General features: G+C 46.2%; 2 protein-coding genes across 3 annotated transcripts in view; one reads left to right on the top strand and one right to left on the bottom strand.

Annotated features, from left to right (window-relative positions):
- Window positions 1–24,096, bottom strand: SLC35D1 (solute carrier family 35 member D1). Of its 2 annotated transcripts, XM_053591474.1 has the most exons (12): window positions 23,702–24,092; window positions 23,122–23,155; window positions 22,940–23,026; window positions 22,266–22,333; window positions 20,403–20,474; window positions 19,484–19,552; window positions 17,344–17,446; window positions 13,355–13,447; window positions 7,937–8,004; window positions 6,881–6,959; window positions 3,377–3,459; window positions 1–2,329 (listed from the first exon to the last, which is right to left on the bottom strand). In XM_053591474.1, the coding sequence occupies exons 1-12, from the start codon at window positions 23,902–23,904 to the stop codon at window positions 2,221–2,223; spliced, it is 1,068 nt and encodes a 355-aa protein (XP_053447449.1). In that variant the 5' UTR covers window positions 23,905–24,092; the 3' UTR covers window positions 1–2,220. The 2 variants fall into 2 exon arrangements, with proteins under 2 accessions (XP_053447449.1, XP_053447450.1); XM_053591475.1 differs by lacking the exon at window positions 19,484–19,552 and having other exon boundaries at window positions 23,702–24,096.
- The window catches only part of LOC128586457 (translation initiation factor IF-2-like), a 14,955-nt gene continuing 13,554 nt past the window's right edge, over window positions 23,903–25,303 (top strand). The window contains exons 1-2 of the mRNA XM_053592256.1: window positions 23,903–24,100; window positions 24,166–24,458. Of these exons, the coding sequence (XP_053448231.1) occupies window positions 23,903–24,100; window positions 24,166–24,458 (491 nt within the window). The remainder of the gene's footprint in view (window positions 24,101–24,165; window positions 24,459–25,303) is intronic.

The raw sequence follows: 25,303 nt of genomic DNA on the forward strand, positions 1-25,303 counted from the left end.
TTCTCAGGAAAAAGTATTTATTTTATATCATTACAAAAATATTTAGGCACATAATTTTCATGTTCATGTCACCTGATTTACATACCTCAAACCTCAGGGCTTTTAACAATAAACTGGTCACTTGGTAAATAGAATCTAGGCTGAAAAAGCATTTTGTGAGGCCAACTCCTGCATGAAGACCAAAATCAACTGATCATCGTGAGGAAAAACACGTGTCAACAAAATAATCTCTAAAAACATTTTTATGAGACAATCTAACCAGATTTCTTTTTAAGAAGTATTTTAAAAAAAACAAAGCTTAAAAAAAAAAAACCCACTGTATAATATCTCCTCACATCATGAAGTGAGACCTTGACAGTGGTTCTCAACCTTCCTAATGCTGTGACCCTTCAATACAGTTCCTCATGTTGCTTCTCAGCAATGAAAATAATTTTATGGTTGAGGGTCACCACACATGAGGAACTGTATTAAATGGTCGCGGCATTAGGAAGGTTAAGAACCCCTCATTTATAGCAAGTCACCTTCCTGAAGCTCCTGGTCTCTTTGGTAAAATAGGGACAGTCAGACCTGTCTGACACAAGATCATCTCCTACCTTCCCAGTGGAATTTTCTCAGGTCAAACGCTGCTGGGAAAAAAGTCAGCCTCAGGTTCTCACAGGGCGACTATAACTCGAGAGAGGGCCAGACAGCTGATTCCAGCGAAACACCAGCCGGACTTTAATGAAGACCAACAGGAAAAGGCACGAGGATGAAAGCACCACTCTCCCGGTTTCCTGTGGCAACACCAAAATACTAATCGTTTAGGTCAGTAGAGGAGCCAGTGGATTCCAAACCCCATGAAACAAGTTTGGACGTGCACGGGGCCAGGGTGCCAGCCTCTGCACCCTGCTGCGCAGCTGCCCTGAGCAAGCACTCAGCCCACAGCCAGCGGTGTCTCTGAGCCAAGTCACAGGACTGTGCCTGAGTGAATGCCCAATGCCAACCCGGCCAGAGGGGCAGTCCGGTACAGGCCTGTTCACAGCTGCTCCTCCAGGGAAGCTCAGTAAGTGGCTGAGGGCATATGGTGGGTGAAGGGTCTTGGGTTCATGTCACATGAGGGGGAAGGGAGATGACAGCTCTAACACGGACATTGCCAGAGGAAGAACTGTGACAACAACCTAAAACCAGCCCTTCCCCTCAGGCCAGACGCAGGGAAGGGGGCTGGAGAGACAAGTGCTGGTGACGTATGCACCCGACACCCTCACCCTGCAGGTGTCAGGCTGGGGTGTGCTGGGTCACAGGCGGCAGCTCTGCAACCCCACGCGCAGCTTCCAGCCTTACACTGCTGAAGGGCGGGGCAGGTACTTCTAATAGTCAGTAGGTACCTACAGACATGCGCTGAGCACTGACACAACTCACTGCTCACTCCTGGGCACATCTTTTGTGACTGATAAAGCTAAATTCTCAGTCTCACCTTCAGCTATGGTAGTAGTAGTGAAATCTTCCAGCTGCCTCCCTAACACCTCTGAACCCCCGCACTGAGCATGATGCTTGGCACGCACCACTCAACGTGTTTCAGACAGATCGGAGAGCTGGACAAATACACGAGCATGAGGCCGACTTCCTCCATCCCGTCACTGTCCCCATCCCACGACAAAGAAGGGAAAACATTTTCAAAGAACACGCTGGGCTTATCCTGAGTTCTCAAGGAAGCCAACACAACTCTTCAGAGCCCCACAAATGTTTTAGTGCCAAAGCTGCTGTCTTTGGCAACGGCAGTGATATTATGAAGACAATGCAATCGAAGGGAAGAAGAGCGAATTCAGATGCTCGGTGTGACGGTCCGCAGAGGAGAGGCCGACCTGCTCCAGACGCAGCCACAATCAGAGCGATGAGGCTCCAGATGGAAAACATGACACGCTGCTGTCAGGGCCACCTGGATATCAAACTATGGAAGAAAATACTTTCAAAACAGTGATGTTTCACTGTCAATAAAGAAGAAAAATAAATTAAAAAGCCCAGTACATTTTCTACTTTGATATAAATTAATTCAAACATTTAAAAATAGAGTCAATCATAAATTTCTTTCAGAACAAAATTTTAAAAGGCAGCAATCAATCCTCAGATTGTATGAGTGCGAAGGAAGGCATTCTCTCTATTGGTACACCTCTGTGTCCATGTAGGAACGGCCAGTGCTCTGAGCTGGTCCGAGCCGCGCTCTGCAGCTGCAGCAGCCTCTGGTCACACCGCTCCTTTCCCCTTGACGTCCAGCTTGTTACTGGCCTCGGACTGTTTGCTCAGCTGCTCTTCAGAGAAAGTGATATAGGAGTACACCAGGCTCCCAGCAATGCTGCAAAGCAGAAAACCACCATCAGAGAGGGGGAGGAAGGTCTGGGGTAAATACAAAGTATTTATTTCAATATTTATAATAGCAAAAAAAATTAGATAAAGGATAAATGTTCCACAGTGGGGAATTACATAAAATTCATACAATGGAATACTGCATCTATTAACATGAAAACTGGTAATGACATTTTAAATGATAAAAAAGGCTCACAGGACATCAAGCATTGTCTAATTGCATTTTATTTAACGTGAATGTTGTGTATCCACATGCACTGGGACAGAGCTTAGAAGAGACACACCAAGGACCTCAGGGTAGTTACATGGAGAAGCTGACACTACATGGAACATTTTTATTTTTTGCACTTTCAAAAATAAGCATTAAAGACAAATGAAAGTGAATTTTAGTAACAATGGAAAACACCTGAATTAGTAAACAAATATGCAGACCCTGGGAGAGTCACAGAGTGGACTTCCTCTGATTAGAAGCAAACTCACAGCGGGAAACTTACCATCTGAGAACTCGGCCTGTGACAGTTGGTACCAGTTAGTACCACTCACCTGTCTACCCTCCTACCACTAGGAGGGTTCACTCTTTGGAGACAATGAGAATAGACTATCTATTCTCCATGGGGACCTCAAAGCCACCCGGATACACAGCCTCCTGCCCCGGTCACCAAGCTAAAAGTCAGCTGGGGGAGCTCTGGACCCAACTCTCCAGGATGCTCCCCCAAACTCCTGAGATGCCACCACAACTCTGCTGCCTGGGCTCAGGGCCTCCTCCCCTGGGTCTGGCCGGACCACCTGCCCATGTGAACTCTTGCTCATTTGCCACTTGCTGCTTACTTGACATTAGTTGCTTTCCTCTTGGCTTTGGCAAGAGGAAATCCCCCCAGCCCAGCTGCAGCAGGGTAAGATGCCTGCTCCTTCCCCACATGGGGGAATGATGTTTAATTTCCAATTAATTGAATAGCCCAATTTCACTGTGACACTATTTGAATACCCAGTTTCTACTTTTCAGAGTGGTTACATTTAATGAAATATTTTTACCTACCTGATATTTAAGCCAATGAAGTTTGTCCATGTGAAAATATAATCTCCACCAAAAACCATACCAATATATGTTATTAATATATTCTAAAAAGAAAAATGACAATACATTGTTACATGGGTTTAACTGAGCTTTTAAAATATATATATATAAAAATTAACCCATGCTGTCACCCAAATACCGATCTTTAAAATACAAAAAAAAAAAAAAAAAATGAACACAATCCCACCAACTCCAGCGAGAGGGGTGTGGACAACAAGATGGGCAACTGCACCGGGAAGGGGCCCAGCTCGTCCGCCTCCCCCAGTGGGCGCGTCTCAGAGGAGCCCTGACAGGATCGCCACCCGCTCTGCCCTGTGGCTTGGCCGACGTTACAGATCTAAGCAAGCATGGCTGTTGTTAGAGGAACGCGGCAATCTTAGAAAAGACTGCTCTTTTCCTCTTACTGAGGTGACAGACTCATGTGGAGACAAAGAAATGACAGCTTACATGCAAGCTTCATCCCCTTTTCTTTTAAAAAAGAATAAAGGGGACAGTGGGGACCTTACCAACATAAAAACTGTTTTCAGAAAAATCTTCCCTGCTATCTTACAAAAACACAGGGTAAGTCATTCCAATGCATTACACCTAAAATCACCTTTCCTTAAACTTGCAGATGCAAACATCTTCCAGCTCTCTCATAATTATCCTCAGATGACAAAAGCAAAAATAAGTTTCTGAAGTTTAAACTATACACTGAGTATCCCATATTTGAAATGCTTCGGATTTTGGATTTTAGAATATTTGCATTATACTTACCAGCTGCATACCTCAAATCCAAAAATCCAATATCCAGAATGCTTCAGTAAAGCTTCTCTTTTGAATGTCAGGTTGGCCCTCAAAGTTTCAGATCTTGATTTCAGACTCAGATTGGGATGCTCAGCCTGGATCACTTGACTCCTCCCCAGTGTCCCTCCCTTCCTATTTCTAAGTCTCAGCCTCCCTCTCTGTGATCACATCTGCCATGAACTGTAAATGTCACAGACAGTCTTAGTGGCTCTCCTAGATGAAGCCTGTGAGACAGAAAGTAAATTGCTAGAGTGTTTTTAAAAGGCCAAAAATAAACTTTAAAATTATTTTTATAACAGAATGCCCTTTGAGAAAGCATTTAAAATTATATCAGCACTTCAAATATGGGATACTCAGCATATAGTTTAAACTTTTTTAGGCCTAAAGATAGAGACAGCAAGTTACCATAGAGCAGCTTTTCTTATCCCAGGGGAAAAAATAAAATGAAATATCATGTAACAGCAGACCAGACCAGTAGGCACCTCCCTTTGAATACAGAGATCCCACGTCAGAGGTGAGTAATGTACTCACATAAGCTGCCCAGGAAACTTCAGAAAGTGAGGGGACAGAGAACCCAGACCATGCTGCTCACAAAACTGTAGGTGTGTATCGGGGTACCCCAAGCAGGGTTACCAGAAAAGGCCCCCAACGACCCCCAAACGGAACTCGGAGGCAGAGAAGAGTCCCGGTAGCTCAAACTAAGACACAATTCTCAAATGTAAGTACATCCAAGAGTTGTCTGGAAACCAAACACGATGGCTTTCAAGTCTCTTACTCTAGGGACTGATTCAGTGTATCTGGCGGAGGCCTTGAAATTTCCTTTTTTAACTAGTTATTCTAAATGGCCTTCCCACCACACTGCAGAGAAACAAGGAATGCCAACCCAAGCGTTCATGCAGCTGGGATCTCGCTGGAGGAAGACTGGCTGAGCTGAACAGGTATGAGACGAGAGGAGGTTCCCCTCGCACGGCAGCAGCCGACTCCCATCTGCTGGCGACGCAGGCCACACTCGAGGGACACCACGCGCCAGTGAGAAGGAAAGCAACAGTGAAGTGCCAAAGCCATTTCACCTCCCTCTAGAATCTAAGTGAAACTCATCTCTTTGGAGTAGGTAAATCCACGGGGTCTTGGGCTACCGTGGGAGGAGTACACATCAAAAGTACGACTATTTCAGGGCAGCGCCTGTGGCTCAAAGGAGTAGGACACCGGCCCCATATACCAGAGGTGGCGGGTTCAAACCCGGCCCCGGCCAAAAACTGCAAAAATAAAAAAAGACTATTTTTTATGAACAAGAACGGGACCGTTATTTGTATGCCATGCTGATAAAGCACACTAAGAAATTCCAAGCAAATAGGCCTAGTTATTAAAATTAAGCATCGGCTTTCTGGCATGGTCTCCTTAGCTAACGTGTGGTGTCAACTGCTCCTCCCGACCCCTGCCACCGTGTGCTAAACTCACTCTGAGGACACACGCTGCCCACTCTGCTCTTGAAGCATTCATTTTCCAAAACCAAACCATAGCTGAGCGCTCCTCTGGGGGCTAAACCTGTCTCAGCCAGCTCTAGCTTTCTGGGAGAATTCACACAGTTGACTTGTCACAGTTTAATTTAGAATTCTGTTCACACCAAACACTCCAATTCTATGATGTGAAGCCACAGACTTTTTGGAGTTTTAGCCCAGTCTAGTTGGACTTCAGAAAGGAAGTCACAGGGCATCTGCCCACTTTCCCCAAATGATCCAAGTACCTGCCTCTTTCTGTCCTGGCATTTTTGGAAAGCAGCCCACTCTGCTAATTCACTTGAGTTCAGACATGCCGTGGCCTCCCGAATGTTAAAGCACTAGATTCCCCAAGTCACATGGAAGAGGCCTCTGGATTTAAGCCACCAACTATAATTCAATATTCAAGGCAAGCAGGCTCTTCTGGCTGAAGACAAATTAGTTTCCCGCAAAACAAACGAGTCAGGAGATGATGTCATTGGGCACGTCCAGCACAACTCGTGAAATCGGGCACTTACGGTCCGGCTCAGCCACAAGAGAACCCCTCAATCAGCTTCCGGCAGGGCCTTCTCCCCACCAACAGCCAGAACTCACGAGAGGTTACAGGGTAGACTTATCCCTACCCAGCAATTCTCCTGCCCCTTCAGAAACAGGCCAACCTCTCTTCCTTTCTCTACTCAGATAATGTACTTTTCTTTCCCTACTCCTCAGAGCTACGCTGCCTGCAAGCAAAAACTATGCCCTCCCTGAGATCTTTTTTTTTTTTTTTTTTTTTGTAGAGACAGAGTCTCACTTTATGGCCCTCGGTAGAGTGCCGTGGCCTCACACAGCTCACAGCAACCTCCAACTCCTGGGCTTAAGCGATTCTCCTGCCTCAGCCTCCCGAGTAGCTGGGCCTATAGGCGCCCGCCACAACGCCCGGCTATTTTTTTTTTTTGGTTGCAGTTTGGCCGGGGCCGGGCTTGAACCCGTCACCCTCGGTATATGGGGCCGGCGCCCTACCGACTGAGCCACAGGCGCCGCCCCCCTCCCTGAGATCTTAAAGACTGTTTCAGAAAACTATCAGAATTTGTCAGACTATCATGACCGTACATGAGGAAATAAGGCCTAAGGGGCTTTAGAGAATGATTTCCAATCAGAGCAGGTACCAACCAAAAAGATAACAGTCTTTTTTTCAACTCACCTTAATACAGCCAACGATTGTAGTCGTAAGAGCAGAATTGTACTGTGTGCAGAGCACGGTGGCAAACATCAAGATAAACCTGGAACAAGTAATTCAGAGTAAAAACCCAGCTACTTGTGAGCAATCACCTCCATGTAGAACTGCAGGGCAGGGCGCAGTGAGGCGGAGATATTTAACGATTTCACTTGAAAGAAACACACAGCTATTTCCTGACAGGCATTTTCCTTGCTGCCCTCTCCAAAGCCCTGAAATCACATGATTATGAACCCTACACCAGCCAGAAGGCTTGGGGCTCACAGACCCCAGCTCAGCTGCACCTGCCCTGAGGGCAGGATGACTCTGGGCTGGGGTAAAGGCAAGAGAGAGCCTTTGAGATGGAAGAAAATTACAACCATTTTAGGTGGGGATACAGGTTCCCCTGACAACTCAGCGGCAATAGCTGGGGCTCCCTGATATGCAGCAGGCTTCGGAGGTAGCTGAGCACGGGGGCACCTGCTCTCTGTGCCAACTCCAGTCACCAAGAGCGGCCCACGACCGGCTGAGGAAACGCCCGCAACAGAGTCTGAGGGGAGGCGAGGCCCATTCACAGATACCTCTCACCTTCTACCTGCTCTCCTCAGAAATGGAGACAACGTGATAGAGAGGGGTAAAAACAGCCAAAGTTCAAATGCTGCCACAGCCACCCACTAACTGTGCAAACTTAGACAACTTACTTAAGTTCTGAGTCTGCTTTCTCACAGGTGAGGGGTCAACAGTGTCTGTCCAATGCTCAACGCAGAGATTGAACAACACACCACAGGCTGAAATCTAAGGGTGCCCATCACACAGGAGGCTCTCTGGTTAGCCACTCTGTTTCTCCATTCTTTTAAGCACAGCTAGCACGAGGTCAGCAGCCCCCAGAGCACATTTCCAGGGGCTAGAAACCCCCTGCACCTGAAGGCTTAATTGCCCTGAGCTGACACACCAGACTGGATACTGAGAAAGGGGCGAGACGCTAAAGCTCTCTGACAGATTTCTCTAGAAAAAGGAACTGCTCACAAGGCAGCAAACACTCACCCCATCACACAGGACAGGGTGAACTGCAGAAGAAAGAGGGCGTCAGCCCAGCCGTCGAACTCCACCGCCTGCAACACACAAGAAAACACTGGATTTCAGAGAAGGCCTGAAAATCAGCCGTCCCACTCACTAACGGAAATCCTTCCTTGCACCCATCTTACACACACACACACTCACTCACACACTCCCCTGTATCTCTCCAGGGCGAGTGTGTTCAACAATCTCATGTATACGGAGCAGCTGAACCACTAAGCACTGGCAGGCGGTATTCTCCTTCGTGAAAAGCAACGTGGGAGAGTGCACCCTTCTCCCCACTGGTACAAAGAAACTGACGCTCCAGGAAAGGCACAGGCCAGGTGGCTCCTGGCCGATGCAGCTGTCCTCCCAGATGGCTCTGTGTGTGTTGGTACTGAAGGTTCTCTCTTTTCCTTCCTGTCACACGTGAAACTCGAGTAGAGCTTTAGTTATACAAATTCAGCCAGGAATAACTGTTCAAAAATAATTGTTTCAAACAGGTGATTATAAAAGCAAGGTGTTGTTTTAAGCCAAAAGGAAATAACAAAGAGAAAAGAAACCATCTCGTCTCTCATGCAAGAGGGATGGCTTCTCTCCCAAGTTCACAGTTTCTTTTGAAATATTAACTTGATAACCAAATATGAGAGACAAGCCACTTGGTCTTTGGATATCATAGTGAAAAAGAAATTAATAAAAGATATTTTATTTTGAAAATTCTTTCCTTGAAAAATCATTGAAAAAAAAAAAAATTAAATCCTTACCCAATAGTAAACCGCTAGAGTACTGGCTAAGGCAGAAAGAGGCTGGTGGTGCAGATGACCTGCACGGTTCTCTCACTGCCTTAGGAAAACGAGGGGAGTTCATGGAGCCAGTGGTCCTGGGTTACCCAGCGGGCCCTCTGCATTACTGAAACTGTGTCCCACCACCTCTTCTGCTCTCCCCCTGCTCCCACATCAGACAGGAAACTGCAGCCCAGATACCTGCACTGCCCCTCAACTCCCCAGGCCAGGCCACATTAAACCTGCCTGGCATGTACAAACTGGACACTCCCGCTCACCAGCTAGGTCACCAGGTCTTATTTAAAAAGACATATCCTCAAAGGTAGTAGGGGCTAAAAGCATTACCATGTTAGTCAAATAATATACAGGCAAAGAGAAAGATCTATTCATTCATGACTAAAGAACAGGGCACCCAGCCCTCTGTGATCTATATGAGAAGGCCAAGGGCCAGAAAACAGAAGGGTCTGCCTCTACGTGGAGAGTAATTCAGGGTCTGAAAATCAGGCTGTGTGGGCCACAGCAACCCAGAAAAGCTCTGAGCAGGGTAACCCAGCAGCTGAAGTTTCTTCCCTACTCGGTCAGCAGTGCTAACTGGAGACACCGACAGGTTGGCATTCTGTCTGTGCAGCGACTCTCCCCGGGTCTGCTCTGGAGGCGCACGGTGGCCAGAGACACAGTGGAGACACCACAGGCTACAGCGCCTACAGTGCTGGCCTTGTGAGACACACAGCAGGGCCTGTTCTTCTATCCCCACGTGACAACGCCTAGAGGGTGTGCGGCCAGCAAGCCAAGGTCCAACTCCTGCGACTCTGAATTGCTGGCTTTGTACTGAACATACTCCCTTTGGAGATGGCAACTAGTCAGCGTGAACCAATCTAAACTGATGCCTTGGGAAGTTTATGAGTCACGCGGCTCTACTCCACCTTTACTCAAGTTAAACAGATGTTTTTATTAATAGTGAGCTGGCTTCAGCATGACACATAGTTTTTTAAAAAAGAAAAGTTTGAAAGTTAGAAGATGCAAGTTGGAAAAATTTAGTGCTGAGTATACTGGTTCCTTGGTTTCTGGCAAACCCAGGACTTTTTGCCAAAGCCTTGTACTATCTACGTACTGGGATGAGATGTTCAACTGGAACGCGTCTCTCAATTTTTATTTACTTAATTTATTTACTTATCTCGCCCTTGGCTTCCAATTCTTGCTGAAAGGCTATGTCAGCCCCCTCAGCCTCTATGTCAGCCCCGCCTCTCTGGGGACCTGAGCTGTCAGAGCCCCCTCATTAGATTCCTGTCCTAGCAGGGAAATTGACCCTCCTCTGCCTATGGTTAACAGTGAGACTTCGAGAAAAATAATTTGGATCTGGTTTTACTTCAAACTACATCTTGCATCAAGAATCACCAACTTAAACAAGTGAGAACAAACTGGTCTTGCGTTTTTGGTTATCTTTAAATTTGGAAGTCTTTACAGGATAGGCATCATTTAGAAAAGACTTTTTCTTATTGTTTCTTCTATAAAATGTAATTTTAAACAGATTTACATGATTCTACAATAAAAAAACAGACAAATGAATCACGTGAAAAGCCCCCCTTCTTCTCCCATCCACTCACTTTGCCTCCACACATGCACGAAACCGGCAATGATTTTCTTCATTTTGTGTATACTCTCCCAGAGTTTACTCAGATAAAGGAGCAAAGTGCATCTGTGCATTTACTCTTACTTCTCTATTTTACCCAGAGGTGGCACAGCGTGTGTCCTCTGCCCCTTCAGTCAGCCATCATCTTGGGGAGCTCCCCATTCAGTACACAGAGCACTTCTTTGGTGGCTCTGGGTCAGGAAATCAGAGGTCCCACAGGCAAGAGCAGCTCACAGCACTGGTCACCCACACTGGCAGTTTGTCCTCATGAATTCTGCCGCGACCCCAGAACAGGCCCTACCTGGAGAACACTTTATCCAACTTACTCAACCACACACACAGCGAAGCAGGGTGGGAGAGCAGGAAGGACGTATTCAAAGCCACAAAGTGGTCAGGGACGGCACTGGAGGCCGTTGCTGTTCCGCATTCCAGCCCCCAATTCTCTCCACAGTACCATGAGCTTCAGCGTAAATGTCAAACTCCCCTGTCCAGCACTGGTCCTGACGTATAAGGAAGCAGGTGTGCTCTGGGTACAAGTATACTCGGACTCGGTCTCTCAGTCCCTTCAGTTAAAGGTCTGCTGAAATCAACCTCATGAAGACACTCTCCCTAACCATCTCACGCAAAATTCCACACCCCTCATTCTCACTTTCTTATTTCTCTTCACAGTTCTTCCTGTACACTACAGTTTATGTGCCGTCTGCCTTGCCCTGCTGGGACGTGGGCTCCATTAAAGCAGGGGCAGTTTTGTTTTGTTTAAACACCTGACCCGTAAAGAACAATGAAGAAAAACACAGCTCTGAGAGACACACTGCAAGTGAACCTCACTTACTGGAAAGCTCGCAGCTGCGATCTTGCCACATGTCCCACTCCATAATAGAAGCCTTTTTTACCAGGATTTTAGACAAACTGATCACTGACCATTATCAAACTGAATCTTCCAGCCTAAGAAATAAACTTCAAACCTCTGTGAGCCTCCTGGCCACCTCAGGTCATCCTGGTTCAAGCCATTGTCTCCAGGCTGGTCTTTAATAAAAACAAACCACCAACCACCTCTCTCAGTCCCGGCTCTAAAACAGCTCCCCAGACTTGGTGCCTCTGCTGGACAAGACGGGCAGCACTGACACTCACCCCACACCAACTCTCCGGAGTATTCACTGCACCCTGAGGGCACCCACTTCAGTGCGAGACCTTCACTAAACCATCTCAGTCTCATGCCAGATAACTCCCTGACGCTGCAAAGTTAAGTCATGTTTCTCACAGGGCTTTCTGAGCACAGAAGGACGCCCAGAAATAGTAACCTGATGTGAACTTAAAATGCAATGGTAGTGACTCATGACGTGCCTCAAACGCACACAAGGAACTTAGGAATACAAACTCAGAATGCTTACTTCCAAGTTTCAAATTTAATTTATAACCTACCAAAACAACACTATTATTCACACTGCCTATGTTTTAATTTTGTTTGTAGGCAAATCTCCATGAGGAGTCCACCCCAACCCCAACAAGGAGACAGAACTGACCCCCCTCCATTTTAGACCATGATGTGCCCAAAACCTGCTCCCCCAGAACCTGGACCACCACACTGCTTCAGGGTGCCAGGCCTGCTCCCCAGGAGACTGCTCGGTCTGCTGGCTGGAGGCAGAGACTCCAAGTCCATGGCTGTGGAGGTGGGTCTGGGTTTAAGTCTCTGCTGCATTGCCTACCGACAGACTGCAGGACAAGATCTTTGTCTCTCTGAACTCTATTTGCACGTTGGTAAACGGAGAGGATGCAAACTTTCTCAAGCCGGTATGAAGATACATTAGTTTACATGTGTAAGTGACTAGCACAAAGGTCGGTTTCTCATCCCATATTTTTCACATCTATTCAAGCCACACTTACTAGGCAGTGGTTCTCAACCTTCCTAATGGCCATGACCCTTTAATACAGTTCTCATGTTGTGGTGACTCCCAACCATAAAATTATAGCAACAAAAGGAAGGTTGAGAACCACTGTACTTGAGCAATCGCTGTTCCCCACTTCAGGGGCCTCTGTAACCTGCTAGCAATCAGGCCAAATAAACACAGTTAGAGTTGTGATGATCTGTGGTCATTCTCTAAAGGAAAGAGGTCTTGATGGAATTAAAAAAAAAAAAAAAAGGTCTCATAGGCTGTTGGTCCCTTTTTTTATTTCAAGAACAATTTCCTCACTGTCTGCATTCACAACCTTTTCTCTTAGCTCCCACTACCCTTGTGGAGCTCATCACTTCCCTCGAAGGGCACAGGCAATGCATGTGTTCTGAAGAGGCCACTCGCCAAGGAAATCACTGGAGGGAACCTTGGTACAGAAACCCCTGACAGATGCTAGAAAAAATGTAGTTTATAAAATTTTAGTTTTCAAAAACCTATGAATATGGGCTTCTTTACAGATAAATTCTTCTCTGGATTCATTTTGCTATACCAGTCTAGATTTATTTAGCTAAACATTTACAGGAAAGGGAAAACTACTACATTAGTTGCTATTTATATGGTTAAGTCACCGCACCATGCTAAATATACCTTGAGGGGGAAAAACAGTTTACAAGTTAAGCCAGGACAACAAAGGTAGCCTAGAATGAAAACTTCTGGTAACGCCTGGCATTTTATTTAGGGGCTGGCAAAGTTTACAATTTCAGTATTTTTTGTTTCTCAAGGATAATTTGTTACTATTTCCATTTTATAACTTAGTAGAAATGTAGAAATTCCCCTTCTCTACCCTTCCAATGTGTAAGGAAAAGACACTAGTTGGTAGACACATTTTTGTGTTGGCAGCCAGAGCGATTTTGAGCCTATTCAGTACTATTTAATGTTTATGCCAAAAAAAGAGGTTAGCATGACAGCTAAAGAGTAAATTCTCCATTTTTGGTAGTTTAATAATAAGCACATCTCTTCTGAACCACCCAGAAGTCTGCCTTTTGGTCATAAATAGTGCCTTTCATCAACAGCAGCCTGACAGTGTCAGTATTAGTCCCACCTTCTGTGCGTCTCCTGTGAAGTATGCGATGGCCAGCGTGGGCAGGATCATGAACAGGGCGTTGTAGTAGAGCAGGCCGTACTTCCCCAGCTCCTAGAACAATAGCAAATGGCTGGTGTCTCTTCGTGCTGTGGACAGACATGCACACGGCCTACAGAGCGCTGCCCACACACACACACAGGCACCACCCTCCTCCACAGAAGACTGACATCAGTGCAGTCAGAAGTTCTACAAACATTAAGAAAAAACCTAAACTTCCAAGAAACCAAAAGTAAAGGCAAGTTTACAGGATTTTAAGCTTAGTTGGAATAAATTGCTCAAAAGCGTAAAATAAAGAAATAAAAATGACATCATGTAATCATACCTGAAACAGCTAAAAAAAAAAAAAAAAAGACATCAACTGACAGCCTTAAAACAGTAAGCAGGGAAGAAGCTAACGTGGACACACAGGACTGACCAAGAGCACTGCAAAAGCACAGGCAGCATCATTCACGAGAGCCAGGGGCTCAGATCAGACCCAGACCCAGGCCGAGACCAAACCAGACAGCACATCCCAGTCAAGTATTTCTGAAAATATGTACTCTATATTATACATAAAAAACATATATTCTGTATTCTATAATACACACCGTATGTGACGCCCAACGCACACCAGCATGACTAGCTGTGCCCTTAGCTACTGGGAACAACCCACACCTTCAGACACAGGGAGCATGTAAGAATTCTGGGTCCACTTTTGATTCACACACTTCTGAGACATTCAGCAGTATGCAGAGTCACCCTAAAAATATGCCAGCTTTTAGGGAGTGGGAGGGATGGTGGAGGAGCAGTAAGGATCACAGACTAATGTGAAAAGTGAAAGGCTGGAAATAAATGTCCACAAGGCTGCATTAGGAGACACGGCACTGCCACTAGCCAGGCTGCTGAGGCCGACTGACTCGGAACGGTGCTCATGAAACAGGACACGTGGACAATGTAAGTCAGAAATTATTGTATCATCTCTCTTCTGTAAAATTTCTTTAAGTGGTAGGATCTTGCTGTGAAGCCCCAGCTGGAGTATAGCTGTGCGATCATAGCTCGCGCTGTACCCTCAAATTCCTGGGCTCAAGTGATCCTTTCTCCTCAGCTTCCCAAGTGGCTAAGACTACAGGTGCACATCATGAAGCCCAGCTACTGTTTAAAAGAAAATTTGTAGAGATAGGTTCTCACTGTGCTGCCCAGGCTGGCACCTGGCACCAAGCGATCCTCCCACCTCAGCCTCCAACACGCTGGGATCCCAGGTGTGAGCCACCCACCCACCTTCCAGTCTTTACACACTCACACACAACCAAAGAGGATATGTGGCAAAATTAAAGGAGACCTTTAACTTCTTCCTCTTGTTTATCCATGTTTTCTACTACTTATATAGCAAACATGAATTTTCGTGGGGTTTTTTTAGTTAAAAATGTTTTCAATCCAACAGCTACACTCAGGTCTCAACACAGCAAAGTCTTGATGCCACATGACTTGTGCTCAAAGGGCCCGATTACGAGCAGTCCTGAAATTACAGGCAATAAAACTCCTGACTTAATAACAGCATCTCAGTGTTATTAATCACACTGAATCATCCACATATTGACTGCTTATGATCAGCACAAACGTCAGTGAAGAGATGGGCCTCACTTGTAAGGCCCTGGGAAAAAACCCTCCACAGACGGCCTTGTAGGACGGGCCCTGCCTGCCAGAGGCATGTCGCTCAGCAGTAGAAGGTGTGCAGTCAAGTGCCCACCGGGGCACGTGTCACTCAGCACCAGACTCCTCAGGTCTTCCCCCTGCATTTCAGCTATTCTGAGTGTGCACGGACTGCAGTCTGGCCCAGAGCACCAGCACTGACCACAGTCCAGCCCAGAGCACCAGCACTGACCACAGTCCAGCCCAGAGCACCAGCACTGACCACAGTTTGGCCCAGACCACCAGCACCGACCACAGTCCGGCCCAGACCACCAGCACCGACCACAGTCTGGCCCAGACCACCAGCACCGACCACAGTCCGGCCCAAGCATCAGCACACACAAGCATCGCTGTGCCCCTGCTGCCCCATCAACACGCACTCACACAGTGGGCCCTTCCTTCCAGCAGCCCCTGCACCGCGTCTGGTTTCCAGTTTTCCTCTGTTTTTCTCCCTGTCAACTGTTCTCCACTGCAGTAAGCCACCCACCTCTAGGCAGAATTCTACCTCCTAGTCTGTTCTAATCTACAAGCCAGGAAAAGCGATCAATGAGTTTAAAAGTTCTACAACAAGTTGTAAGTCATTTCTGAGTGAGGAACTAAAGACTTTCTTAGTAATAAAATGCTCAGAAACCCTCTTATTTTCATCTATGTTCCAGGACGCACTCCAGATTGCACCGTCCAACACAGCAGGCACAAGCCACACGCGGCTGACACAAAACCATCAAGTCCCTCAGCTGTTCCAGTCACTTCCCAAGTGCTCACTAGCCACACGTAGAGCGTGGCCTACTGTTAATGCACAGCAGAGATATGGGAGATTTCCATCACAGAACAGTGTACTGACTGACCAGCACTGCTGTAGACAGCTAGAGCTGCTATGGGAAATGTCACTATCGCACCTGTTTTCCAAAGCTGCAAATGGTCTGAAATAAAAAACAGAGTATGACCACATCTCAAACCACTACCTTTTCTCTAGCTATTTTAAGAAATTATAAATTTTTACTAGCAGCTTCCGTTAAAATATAAGCAACATTCAGACTCATCAAGGCAAATAAATGGAGGACAAGAAATAAAAGGTATATTTAAAGGAAGTGTGTTAAAAGCAAAGCTACACTGCCCCTAGTTCTTTAATGATATCTCCCCAAATGCTCTGAAAATAACGAAACCTCCTAGGGTGGACGTACAATCTATGATTCTTTTCAGGAGAAGGCAAAGTCAACACCAACTCAACACCAACAACTACCACTCTGAGCTCCAAAAAAGGACCAGAGGCAGTTTCAGAAATACTGTACATATAACAGAAGAGATTAAAAATCTCATTTGGCTGAAGAGAAAATACAGGTAGGGGAATAAAAGTCATGGTTAGTTTCAAGATTTAAATGAGATTAATATTTAACAGCTGCTCAACAAAAACTCTGGTGATACCTAAGACAAATATCTTACGTGGGTCCCCCATAAAGGATCCATTATGATATCAAGGACAATTCCTTGATTGACAACCCCAGGGCATATAAAGGTAAGCTGCATCTAACTGTTTCTTAGAGTAATGTAGTCTCATAACATAATGTAGCAAAAGAAATGTGATTCAAATACTCAGCTTTCTGATGGTCTGGCTTGATCTAAAACAAAATTTAATGTGTCTACATTCAAAGTATATAGTAAACCAAAACTATATTGTGAAACCTGTGTGTGCTGCTGCAAGTGAAGGGCAGAAAGCTGGGCACCCGAGTTGGTGTGTGTGATCAAGGCCACAGCCAGCGTTGCCCTCAGAGATCCCAGGGCTCCCTTAAGTTCCCCATTATTTAGGGCAAACGCACAAAGGCCACCTTTGCTTTGCAGCCCTTCTCAGGTCTCAGTCCCCTTCACATTTACCCAGAGACTTCCAGACATCTGTCCCTGTTGCCCAAGGCCCCTCACTGAGCCTCCAGAACATTCACGCAGTCTCCTCCAGAAAAGCCAGCAGTAAGATCTAACTGCTAGGTAATTAACTAAAAAATAGATGATTGAAATAGTTGATTGATCCCATCAAGGAAATGCTTCAAAGACTAGCAAGGTACATCTAAAAAGAAAGGTAAGAGTCTAGTGTACAATTTTTCTCCAAGGAGGCAACATGGCCTAGAGAGAGAGTAGTCTGCTACATAAGTACGGCATTTCACCTGCAGACAGCGCCCATGTTTCCCATCCCTCCCTGGCTTTTTCTTTATCTCCCGTTTTGCGGGACAACTGACACCATTTTCAACATCAGCACACATCTGTTAAAGAAGCTTTCAATTGCTACCTACTTTTGAATCTAATTTTTGCTTTACGTATGCACCATTTGCGGCCGTCAGGACATCGTTTATCAAAATAAAGACATACCCTTCCAGGTCAAAGGCCAAGTCAGAGCTGAAAGACACAAGCGACACTTTTTAGAGAGCAGCTCACATTTAAAGGACACGCATTAACGTGAAACAGATCTGAACCATGATATTCACAAGAACACATTCTTATCTAGGTGAGTGAACATTAGGTATTTCATCTATTCCTAATTCTTGATTCCTGGTCACAGTTTGCAATTTCATGTTCAGTAAGGAAGAGAAGCTCTAACACTTAAACGCATCATTGGCAATAATCGATCCCATCAGTTAACAGCACTTTGTTCTGAATTCAGGTAACAAGCAGCCAAGTTCACCATTACAGCACACCTCTGAAGTGGGCAGAAGGCCTCAAAGCCCCACTTCAGAGAAAAGGAAACCAAAGGAAGGAGCAGCTAACATACCATTTTCCAAAGGTTCACACAAAACCTCGGACTATCTTGCACAGGCAGTTGGGTCCCGAAGGAGAATTTCTTAAGTGTGGACCATGGTTAGCTCTGAGATCAAGCTAGAAAACAGCGTTTAACCACAGGGTAGGATCTCAGATACTTAAATAACTTATAAGGTGTAACTAGGAGTATTAGAGAAACCGAAAATTTCTGGCACTTAATGGAGTATCAGGCATGAGAACTTGGGTGAAATTAACAGAATAAGTTTAAATCTGAGAAAAACATGCCATCAAAATACTTCAACACCCTCGCTAAAATAGTGGCTCCGTATTCCATGGTTTTGTGGCGGTATCATACCTACTAAATGGAGCCAAGACTTCTGAGGCGCTCTCTGCCTCCGCAATCTTAGGCAGGACTAGTTTAATGCACGTTCCCTACCCCAAGCAGTCTAACAACTCTGATTAACTTCGGATTCCTTTCCTACAATCTCATTCCCAAGTCAAAGGTTCTAATTAGGCAAGGCTGGTCCAGAGGGAAATCCTTGTTAGAAGCTTCTTGCAGACCAGGGTAAGGCTTGAGGAACCCCTGTTGTTTGGTACTATTTTGGATCCCATCAACTTCAAGGAAATGTTTCAAAGACTAGCAAGGTACCTCTAAAAAGAAAGGTAAGAGGCTAGTGTACAATTTTCTCCAAGGAGGCAATATGGCCTAGAGAGAGAGTAGTCAGCTACATAAGCGATTTCCAGTACCCAATTACACCACTCTCTTCTCTTCTCTTTAGAATTTCACTAGGAGATTGAGGGGTAAAATAGAATTTGCCTTATAAACACTTCCCCTGCCTGTACCATAGGGATGCGATGGCGTCAAGTAGGCCCGTCCGTGAAGCACACTGGACTCCCCAGTGGAAAATGGATGTCAGGCAGAATGTGCAGCGTTAAGCCCACGGACGCACACCCCAGGCTGAGTAACATGCAATGGAAGGCTTCTAACCATCGCTTTAATTTTCTGAATCTCTGCGTATACATTTTCCCCAAGTAGTTTCAAACCAGAACTTAGGAAAAATGGAAAAAGCTTTAATAAAACTAATATATCTAAGTTATGACATTTGTGATATTTCTTATATTAGGCCAATTAAAGCAATGCTGTTATTCACAAGGAACTGATTGTCATTTTCCCCACCTCACAGAAGACACTCTTTGTTAGCAGCAAGCAGAATATAAGAATTATAAGAATGCCACATGCTTAAAAATCACACGAGCTCTGGATCCAAGTGCGGATTCAAATTCCAGCTTTGCCATTAACCAGCTGTGTGACTTTGAGCAAGTTTCTGTATTTAAGTTTTAGTTCCCTCAACTATCAAATAGGAAAATTATTCTCCCACCTCTCAAAATTGTCATGGAGAATACGTTAACAGTACGCGTAGCACACAGTATGTGCTAAGTAAAGGACAGTAACAAATCCTGCATTACAGGAATGTTAACTTTTCACAATTCCAAGAATTCTTTGCCACCCTCGATAGTAATACCATGTACAAAAAATTTCAACCTTTTTATGAGTCTTTTGGGTGCTCTTCAAAGATAAGATTCTTATTAAGGTGATAAAGAATTGTTATTGATAACAGGTCATTTATTATCAGTATTGATAATCTCTAATGTGCTACACACAGGTTCACATCTTACCTGGCAGCTACAAAGGCTCCAATAATCATTGCAAATACAGTCATTTTAATACCCCAAGAAAAAGTCTTCCTACAAAATAAAATAATTTAAAAATATACACATGACTTTATTCACACAGACTCATTTTACAATACAGGCCAAAAAAATTCCAGTATTTTTTTCTCAAAAAACTACAAGTAATCACATTTTAAATGTTTCTGAGAAACTGGATATTTAACAGTCACCTACCAATGGGGGGTTTTCGGGGACACACCCCGCCAAGGGGTTTGTCACAGGTCTGATTATTCTGGACAACTGAACACACAAAAACAAAACCTCCTGGCAGGGTCAGTCCCTGACCACCCACTGGTATTTAAAAGAACCCTTTGATGAAGCAAAAACTCATTTTGTTGTATGAATAATTATACTCTGTTTTTCTTATTGTTACAGTTTGTTATTAATTACATCCTTTTGTGGCTGTAATCTTGTTTAATTATTTATTGTTACTATTTGTAATTAATAATTCAAACTCAATTTGATTGATATTAATATTAATGAAGTTTGAATTTTTGTAAGTCAGAACTGCTTTAAAGAAAGTCACACACAAAAGGAGCTCAGACATGAACACTCGTCCCACAAACACTATCTAAAACTATTCAACACCTCCGACTCTGACCCAGCCTCTCCTGGTGGCAACAGTGGGTACCCACATGCTACAAAGTGTATCTCCTGTTCAGACAGGCTTCCAACGCAGCTCCCGGCCTTCCTAGCCCTCACTCCTGAGCACTCTCCATCTCCATAGCCAAGGAGAAGTGCCTTAAACTTCTCAAAGGTTGAAGTAGAAACAAGACAAGTAATTTTAATATCTCACATATACTGAGCTCCTCATCAAGGTAATTAAAAATGCTTAAAGAATAGGTAAGTTAGAAATTTAGCTCACTTGAGTAAAACTCCTTCAGCAAACATTGTAAACAGGATGGAGAACCTTCTGAGAACCGTAAACATGGGCAAGCTGCAAAAAAAATAAATAAATAAAGATAATTACTTAAGATAAAATTTAACTGTTTTTTTAAACCAAGATTTTCAAATTGATAGTTTAAAATAATGTTATAGTGCTCGTCTAGTCCTTCCATTGTAGAAACTCCATGCCAATTAATGATTCACTCTCACTTCCCTCTAAAAGTAATTCTTATTTGAAAGCCTAAAAGTTGCTTTTAAGAAACTACCAGAAGTGGAAAACATTAACTATTAATCTTGTTTATCTTACTCTGCTAATTAGGCAAACGCCCCTAAATGTACCATGTTAGCCCTTAATATAGAAAAAGGTTTCTTTCTCATTTCTTCACTGTCTGACCTCCCTCCCACCCCCTAGACCACCCAAAAAACATCTGTGAAAATCTTACCCCAAGAAATTCCTTGACTGTTCTTTTATGGATGTAATTTTGTCTTCTTCTAAATTCCCAGAGCGTTTTGCTTACACTAATCAAACATACAGCCTCTTGAACGTATCTTATCTCACTCCAAGGTGCCTCATGCTCAGCTGGCAATCCAAGATGGGGTGTGAATGAATGGATGGATAACAACGGATGGAGAAAGCGGACTGTGTATGAGCAGAACTTCACAGCAGAGGCCTGAATTTCTTTCCAAGTGGGTAACGAGATGGACAAGGATGTCCCACCCATGATAAATGTGATTTCCCCAGAGATATCATTTTGGTCATTCTGTCAGTTTTCTTTGATTTGAAAAAAGAAAGAAATGAAATATACTTTGTCTCTGAAACTCAGAGTTCTCCCCATTCTATTTTATAATCATCCAATATGCCAGCGCTTTAACTCATGTGAAGTGGTGAAGCCAGGGGTTTCTCTTAAGTAGCTTCCCTGTGTGTGTTGTTTTGGGGAGTTTTTTGTTTATTTTTTTAAGAGTCAAGGTCTAGTTTCATCCCCCAAGCTGGAGTGCAGTGGTGTGATCACAGCTCTCTATAACCTCGAACTCCTGTTTTCATGAAATCCTCCCATCTCAGCTTCCAGCCTAACTACTACTACAGGCAAGTGCCACTACACCCATTTTCTTTAAATTGTTTGTACAGACAGGGTCTCACTGTTGCCCAGTCTAGTTTCAAACCCCTGGCCTCAAGCGATCCTCCTCCCTGGGCCTCACAAAGTGCTGGGATTATAAGGGTGCACCTCCCTGCCCAGCCTGTTTATTGTTTTAACATCACACACCCAATGTACACCACACTCCTTAACCGGAGAAGCCAGCAACTGGGAGATGAGAGGGCGGACATGGAAGAGAGACCCACGGCTTCTTTCTGAAGGTGAACACACTACTTCCACCACTGTCCTACCATGGCATGACACTATATTGAACAGGGTTCTCCCTAATGTTACTTCACTGCATGTTAAAAGAAAAACTGCAAAAGTTCTCATGCCTACCCTCTTTTTATATTTTAGGCAAACTTTACACAGCAGAATATTTATGCACCATAAAGAACTAAATCCCAGCTCAGCTTATAGCCTTCACCATTGCAAGTCTAGAAAAACAATGAAGATCTCCTATCACAGCATTTTATAAGACTTCTAACATCAAAGTGAAGGAGAAAAAGCAAAACATACAAAAAAACTCCTTTTTCTCATCAAAGGAGCTTAAACTAAAACCTTCGGTGCAACCTTCATTGTTTAGTAATAGAAACTTTCTGGTCCTTTCACTTTTTCTGAGCCAGTAACAAAGTGTTAAATATTGCATTCAAGTACAATTTCAAGAATACATTATATGAACCTCACTAGTAAAATAAAGTCATCCATACTTCAGTTTCTTTGTGCTGAACAGTCCCGTGATTTGGTTCCCAAAATATAGTAGAGGTAGTGGAAACGTCTAGAAAATTTAAAAAGGGATAACAAAACTCAATAATAAAGAGAGCAAAACAAGGTCCTTTCAAACAGAAACAGTTTTGTTTATATGATCAAATTCTTTCCACTTAAAACTTAAAATTAGTTTTTAAGTTTTCTCATCCACAGTTTTGACCCCCACGAAACACCCAAACAACATTAATCTTGGATAAACTATGTCAGGAAGAGAAAGTAAGACAGGGATGAAACAGAAATATGAATATGATCCACGTGGAAACATCATTTGCTTTAAGGAATAAAGTCAGCAGAAAAAGGAAAGGCCTTTCACCTACATGCAGACTCAAGCAGAGCCCCACAGGACACGGTAGGAGTTAACCCCCAGAAGAATCACGGGTGCGGGGGACACAGACTAGCCAGTGTGCAATAAAAGAAACAGAAGATTCCTAGGTTGGCTTTTTTCTCCCCCTTAATTTTAAAAAGCGTACGGGCTTCTTTAGCACGTTACAACATTTATTTACCTTCATTATCCCCACTCTAGATTGGGTACTGCAATTTTTAAGTATGCAGGGCACTAGAATATACAGTGACCTCATTTCCTAAAATAAAGTATTACTTGTTATTTTTCTCTTACCTTTCGAGGTACATTTCTATCAAGGTCAGGAAACTTGACTACTCTGAGAGCCTTTCCCACCCAGAGAACTGCCACAGTGGCCACCATCTGTAAACAGAGAACACAGGTTCACTGTTCGGCACATAAAGACACACACAGAAGCTCCACAGACACAGCCGCGCAGTGCGAGGGCGCCAACTCACCTGGCCGAGGCCCACGCAGAGGGAGGAGGGGAATCTACAGGAAGGGCAAAGAGAACAAAGTCAGAAGACCCGAACGCGGCCGTGCGGGTCCCAGGTGCGCACCGCATCTCTGCGCGCTCCGAAACCAGCCGCGCCGTAAAAATCCTGGGGGGAAACTCCCCGCGGGCGGTCAGACCTCCCCGCTGATGTGGCCTCGGGCAGCCCCTTGTGTCGCCCTATCCCAGTCTACGATTGAATCCGCGGCCCGCAGCGGATTCCCAAGGAAGTTAAGATCGATCGCCGCAACCGTTTCACACCTTACAAAGGAAAATCCTGCCCCCGGGTCACAGCGACAGCGTGTGGACGCGCGTGTCCCCCGCGGGCTGTCAGCGGGGGCGGCGGCGCGGGGACCGCGGGAGAGGGCGGCGTCCCTGCCCGTCCGGCCCGCGCCGGGCCCAGCCCCAGCCCGGTCCCCCGGCCCCGCCGCTCCCGCCCCTCACCCGGAGCCCCGCGGGCAGCGGACCAGCCCCGGGCCCGGCCTCCCGCCGGCCCGAGCGCGCCCCCTCCGCGGCCCAGTGCGGGGCGCGCCGCCCGGCCCTACCTGTAGCCGGTGAGCACGCTCTTGTTCACCACCACGATGAGGAAGGAGCTCAGGCCGTAGAAGGCGGCGGCCAGCAGCTTCAGCAGCGCCGTCAGCGTGCCGGCCGGCGCCATGCCCAGCTCCTCCTCATCGCTGCGCGCGGAGGGCTCGGCGGGGGCTTCTCCTTTAACCCGGGCCCGCTGACGTCTGCGAACTTCCGCCATGGCGGCGGCGGCGGCGGCGCGGGCCCGCGAGGGGGGCGCAGGCCGGGCCGGGCGGCGGGACGGGGCGGCGCGGGGGCCCGAGGCGGCGACGGTGGCGGCGCGCGCGGGACTCGTGGAACCCGGGCCTGCGGTCGGGGCCGGCTGCGCGCTCCCCACCGCCGCTCCCCGCGCGGCCGCCGCCCGTCCCCGCCCAGAGGCAGGGACGCCGGGGCTCACGCCCTCGGGGACTTTGACCGGGCATGGGGCGACGCTGGGTCACAGGGCGGGGGCCGCGCGGGCTCGGCCCGGGCGAGGTTGGATAGGCCGGGCAGGGGGCGGCGGCGACCCCGAGCCCGGGGAGCAGAGGAGGGTCCGGGAAGCACTGGGGGCACCGGGCGACGCGGCGGCCTCGCGCCTGCGCACTGGCCCGCGCCGGGTGGCCGGGGCTGCGCTCGCGGGCCCGGGAGGTTGGTGGGGGTGGGGAGGCTGGTCGGCCGTATTCTCCAGACAACCGCCGCCGCGAAGCGCGGACCCCAGCCCTTCTGTCGCCGGTGGCTGAGGAGTACTTCTGGCAGGTAGTGTCTAGACTCATTTTGGACGCTATTTTGGTCTCTTTCACACAAGGCCAAATCCCTGCACAAGTATTAGGTGTGGATCAGCTTTCGCTCCCTCCCGGAGCGTCTAAAGCCCTTCAGAAGTGTTAGACGTGGATCAGCAGTAAAAGCTCAACAAGCATTTCATTCCGCACGCCTCAGGTTCCTTACATTTTGTGAATGTGGAAAATATCAAACAATGCTTTCTTTGCAGATCATGGAGGAAGTCTTCCTTTAAGGCAAATGTTGACATATCCAAAAAAGTAGCAAGATAATTAAGCTCTCCGAGGTTTGGTGGAAATGCAACGTGCTTGGAGTCTAAAAGACCTGACTTTCAATTCCTGCTTCCCAGAAATGCGCTAATCCCCAGCCCCCACCCCCTCACCTCCATCATCCCCTCAAGCCAATTGGATGACGTCTAGGTGTGGTGGCTCCTGCCTACACCCCCAGAGCCACTATTGGCATTTACTCCCTAAACTGCAGATAGATCATCTCCGGATTACGCTTCCTCCCGCATCTGCGTCTTTCCTGTCATATTTCCTCCATCTGGGATGCTTTTTCTCTCCCTCTCCTCGCCTATCCCCCCAAGAAGTCTTGCTTTTCCTTTAAGGTTTAAGCAGAACACAGCCCGGCTCTCTGGCCAGCTGTCCTTCGCTGCCCCTGGTTCCCTCCTGGAGAGAGACTGGACCTCTCCCTGTGCCGCTCCCACCCCATCTTTGAACATCCCCTTTTATTGAGTATCTTAGTCTGTGGGTGCTGCTATAACAAAATACCTGCGACCGAGTAATTTGTAAGGAACAGAAATGTGTTTTTTCACAATTCTGGAG

Source organism: Nycticebus coucang, chromosome 5, assembly GCF_027406575.1.
Source record: "Nycticebus coucang isolate mNycCou1 chromosome 5, mNycCou1.pri, whole genome shotgun sequence".
In the NCBI taxonomy this organism is placed as follows: Eukaryota; Metazoa; Chordata; class Mammalia; order Primates; family Lorisidae; genus Nycticebus; species Nycticebus coucang.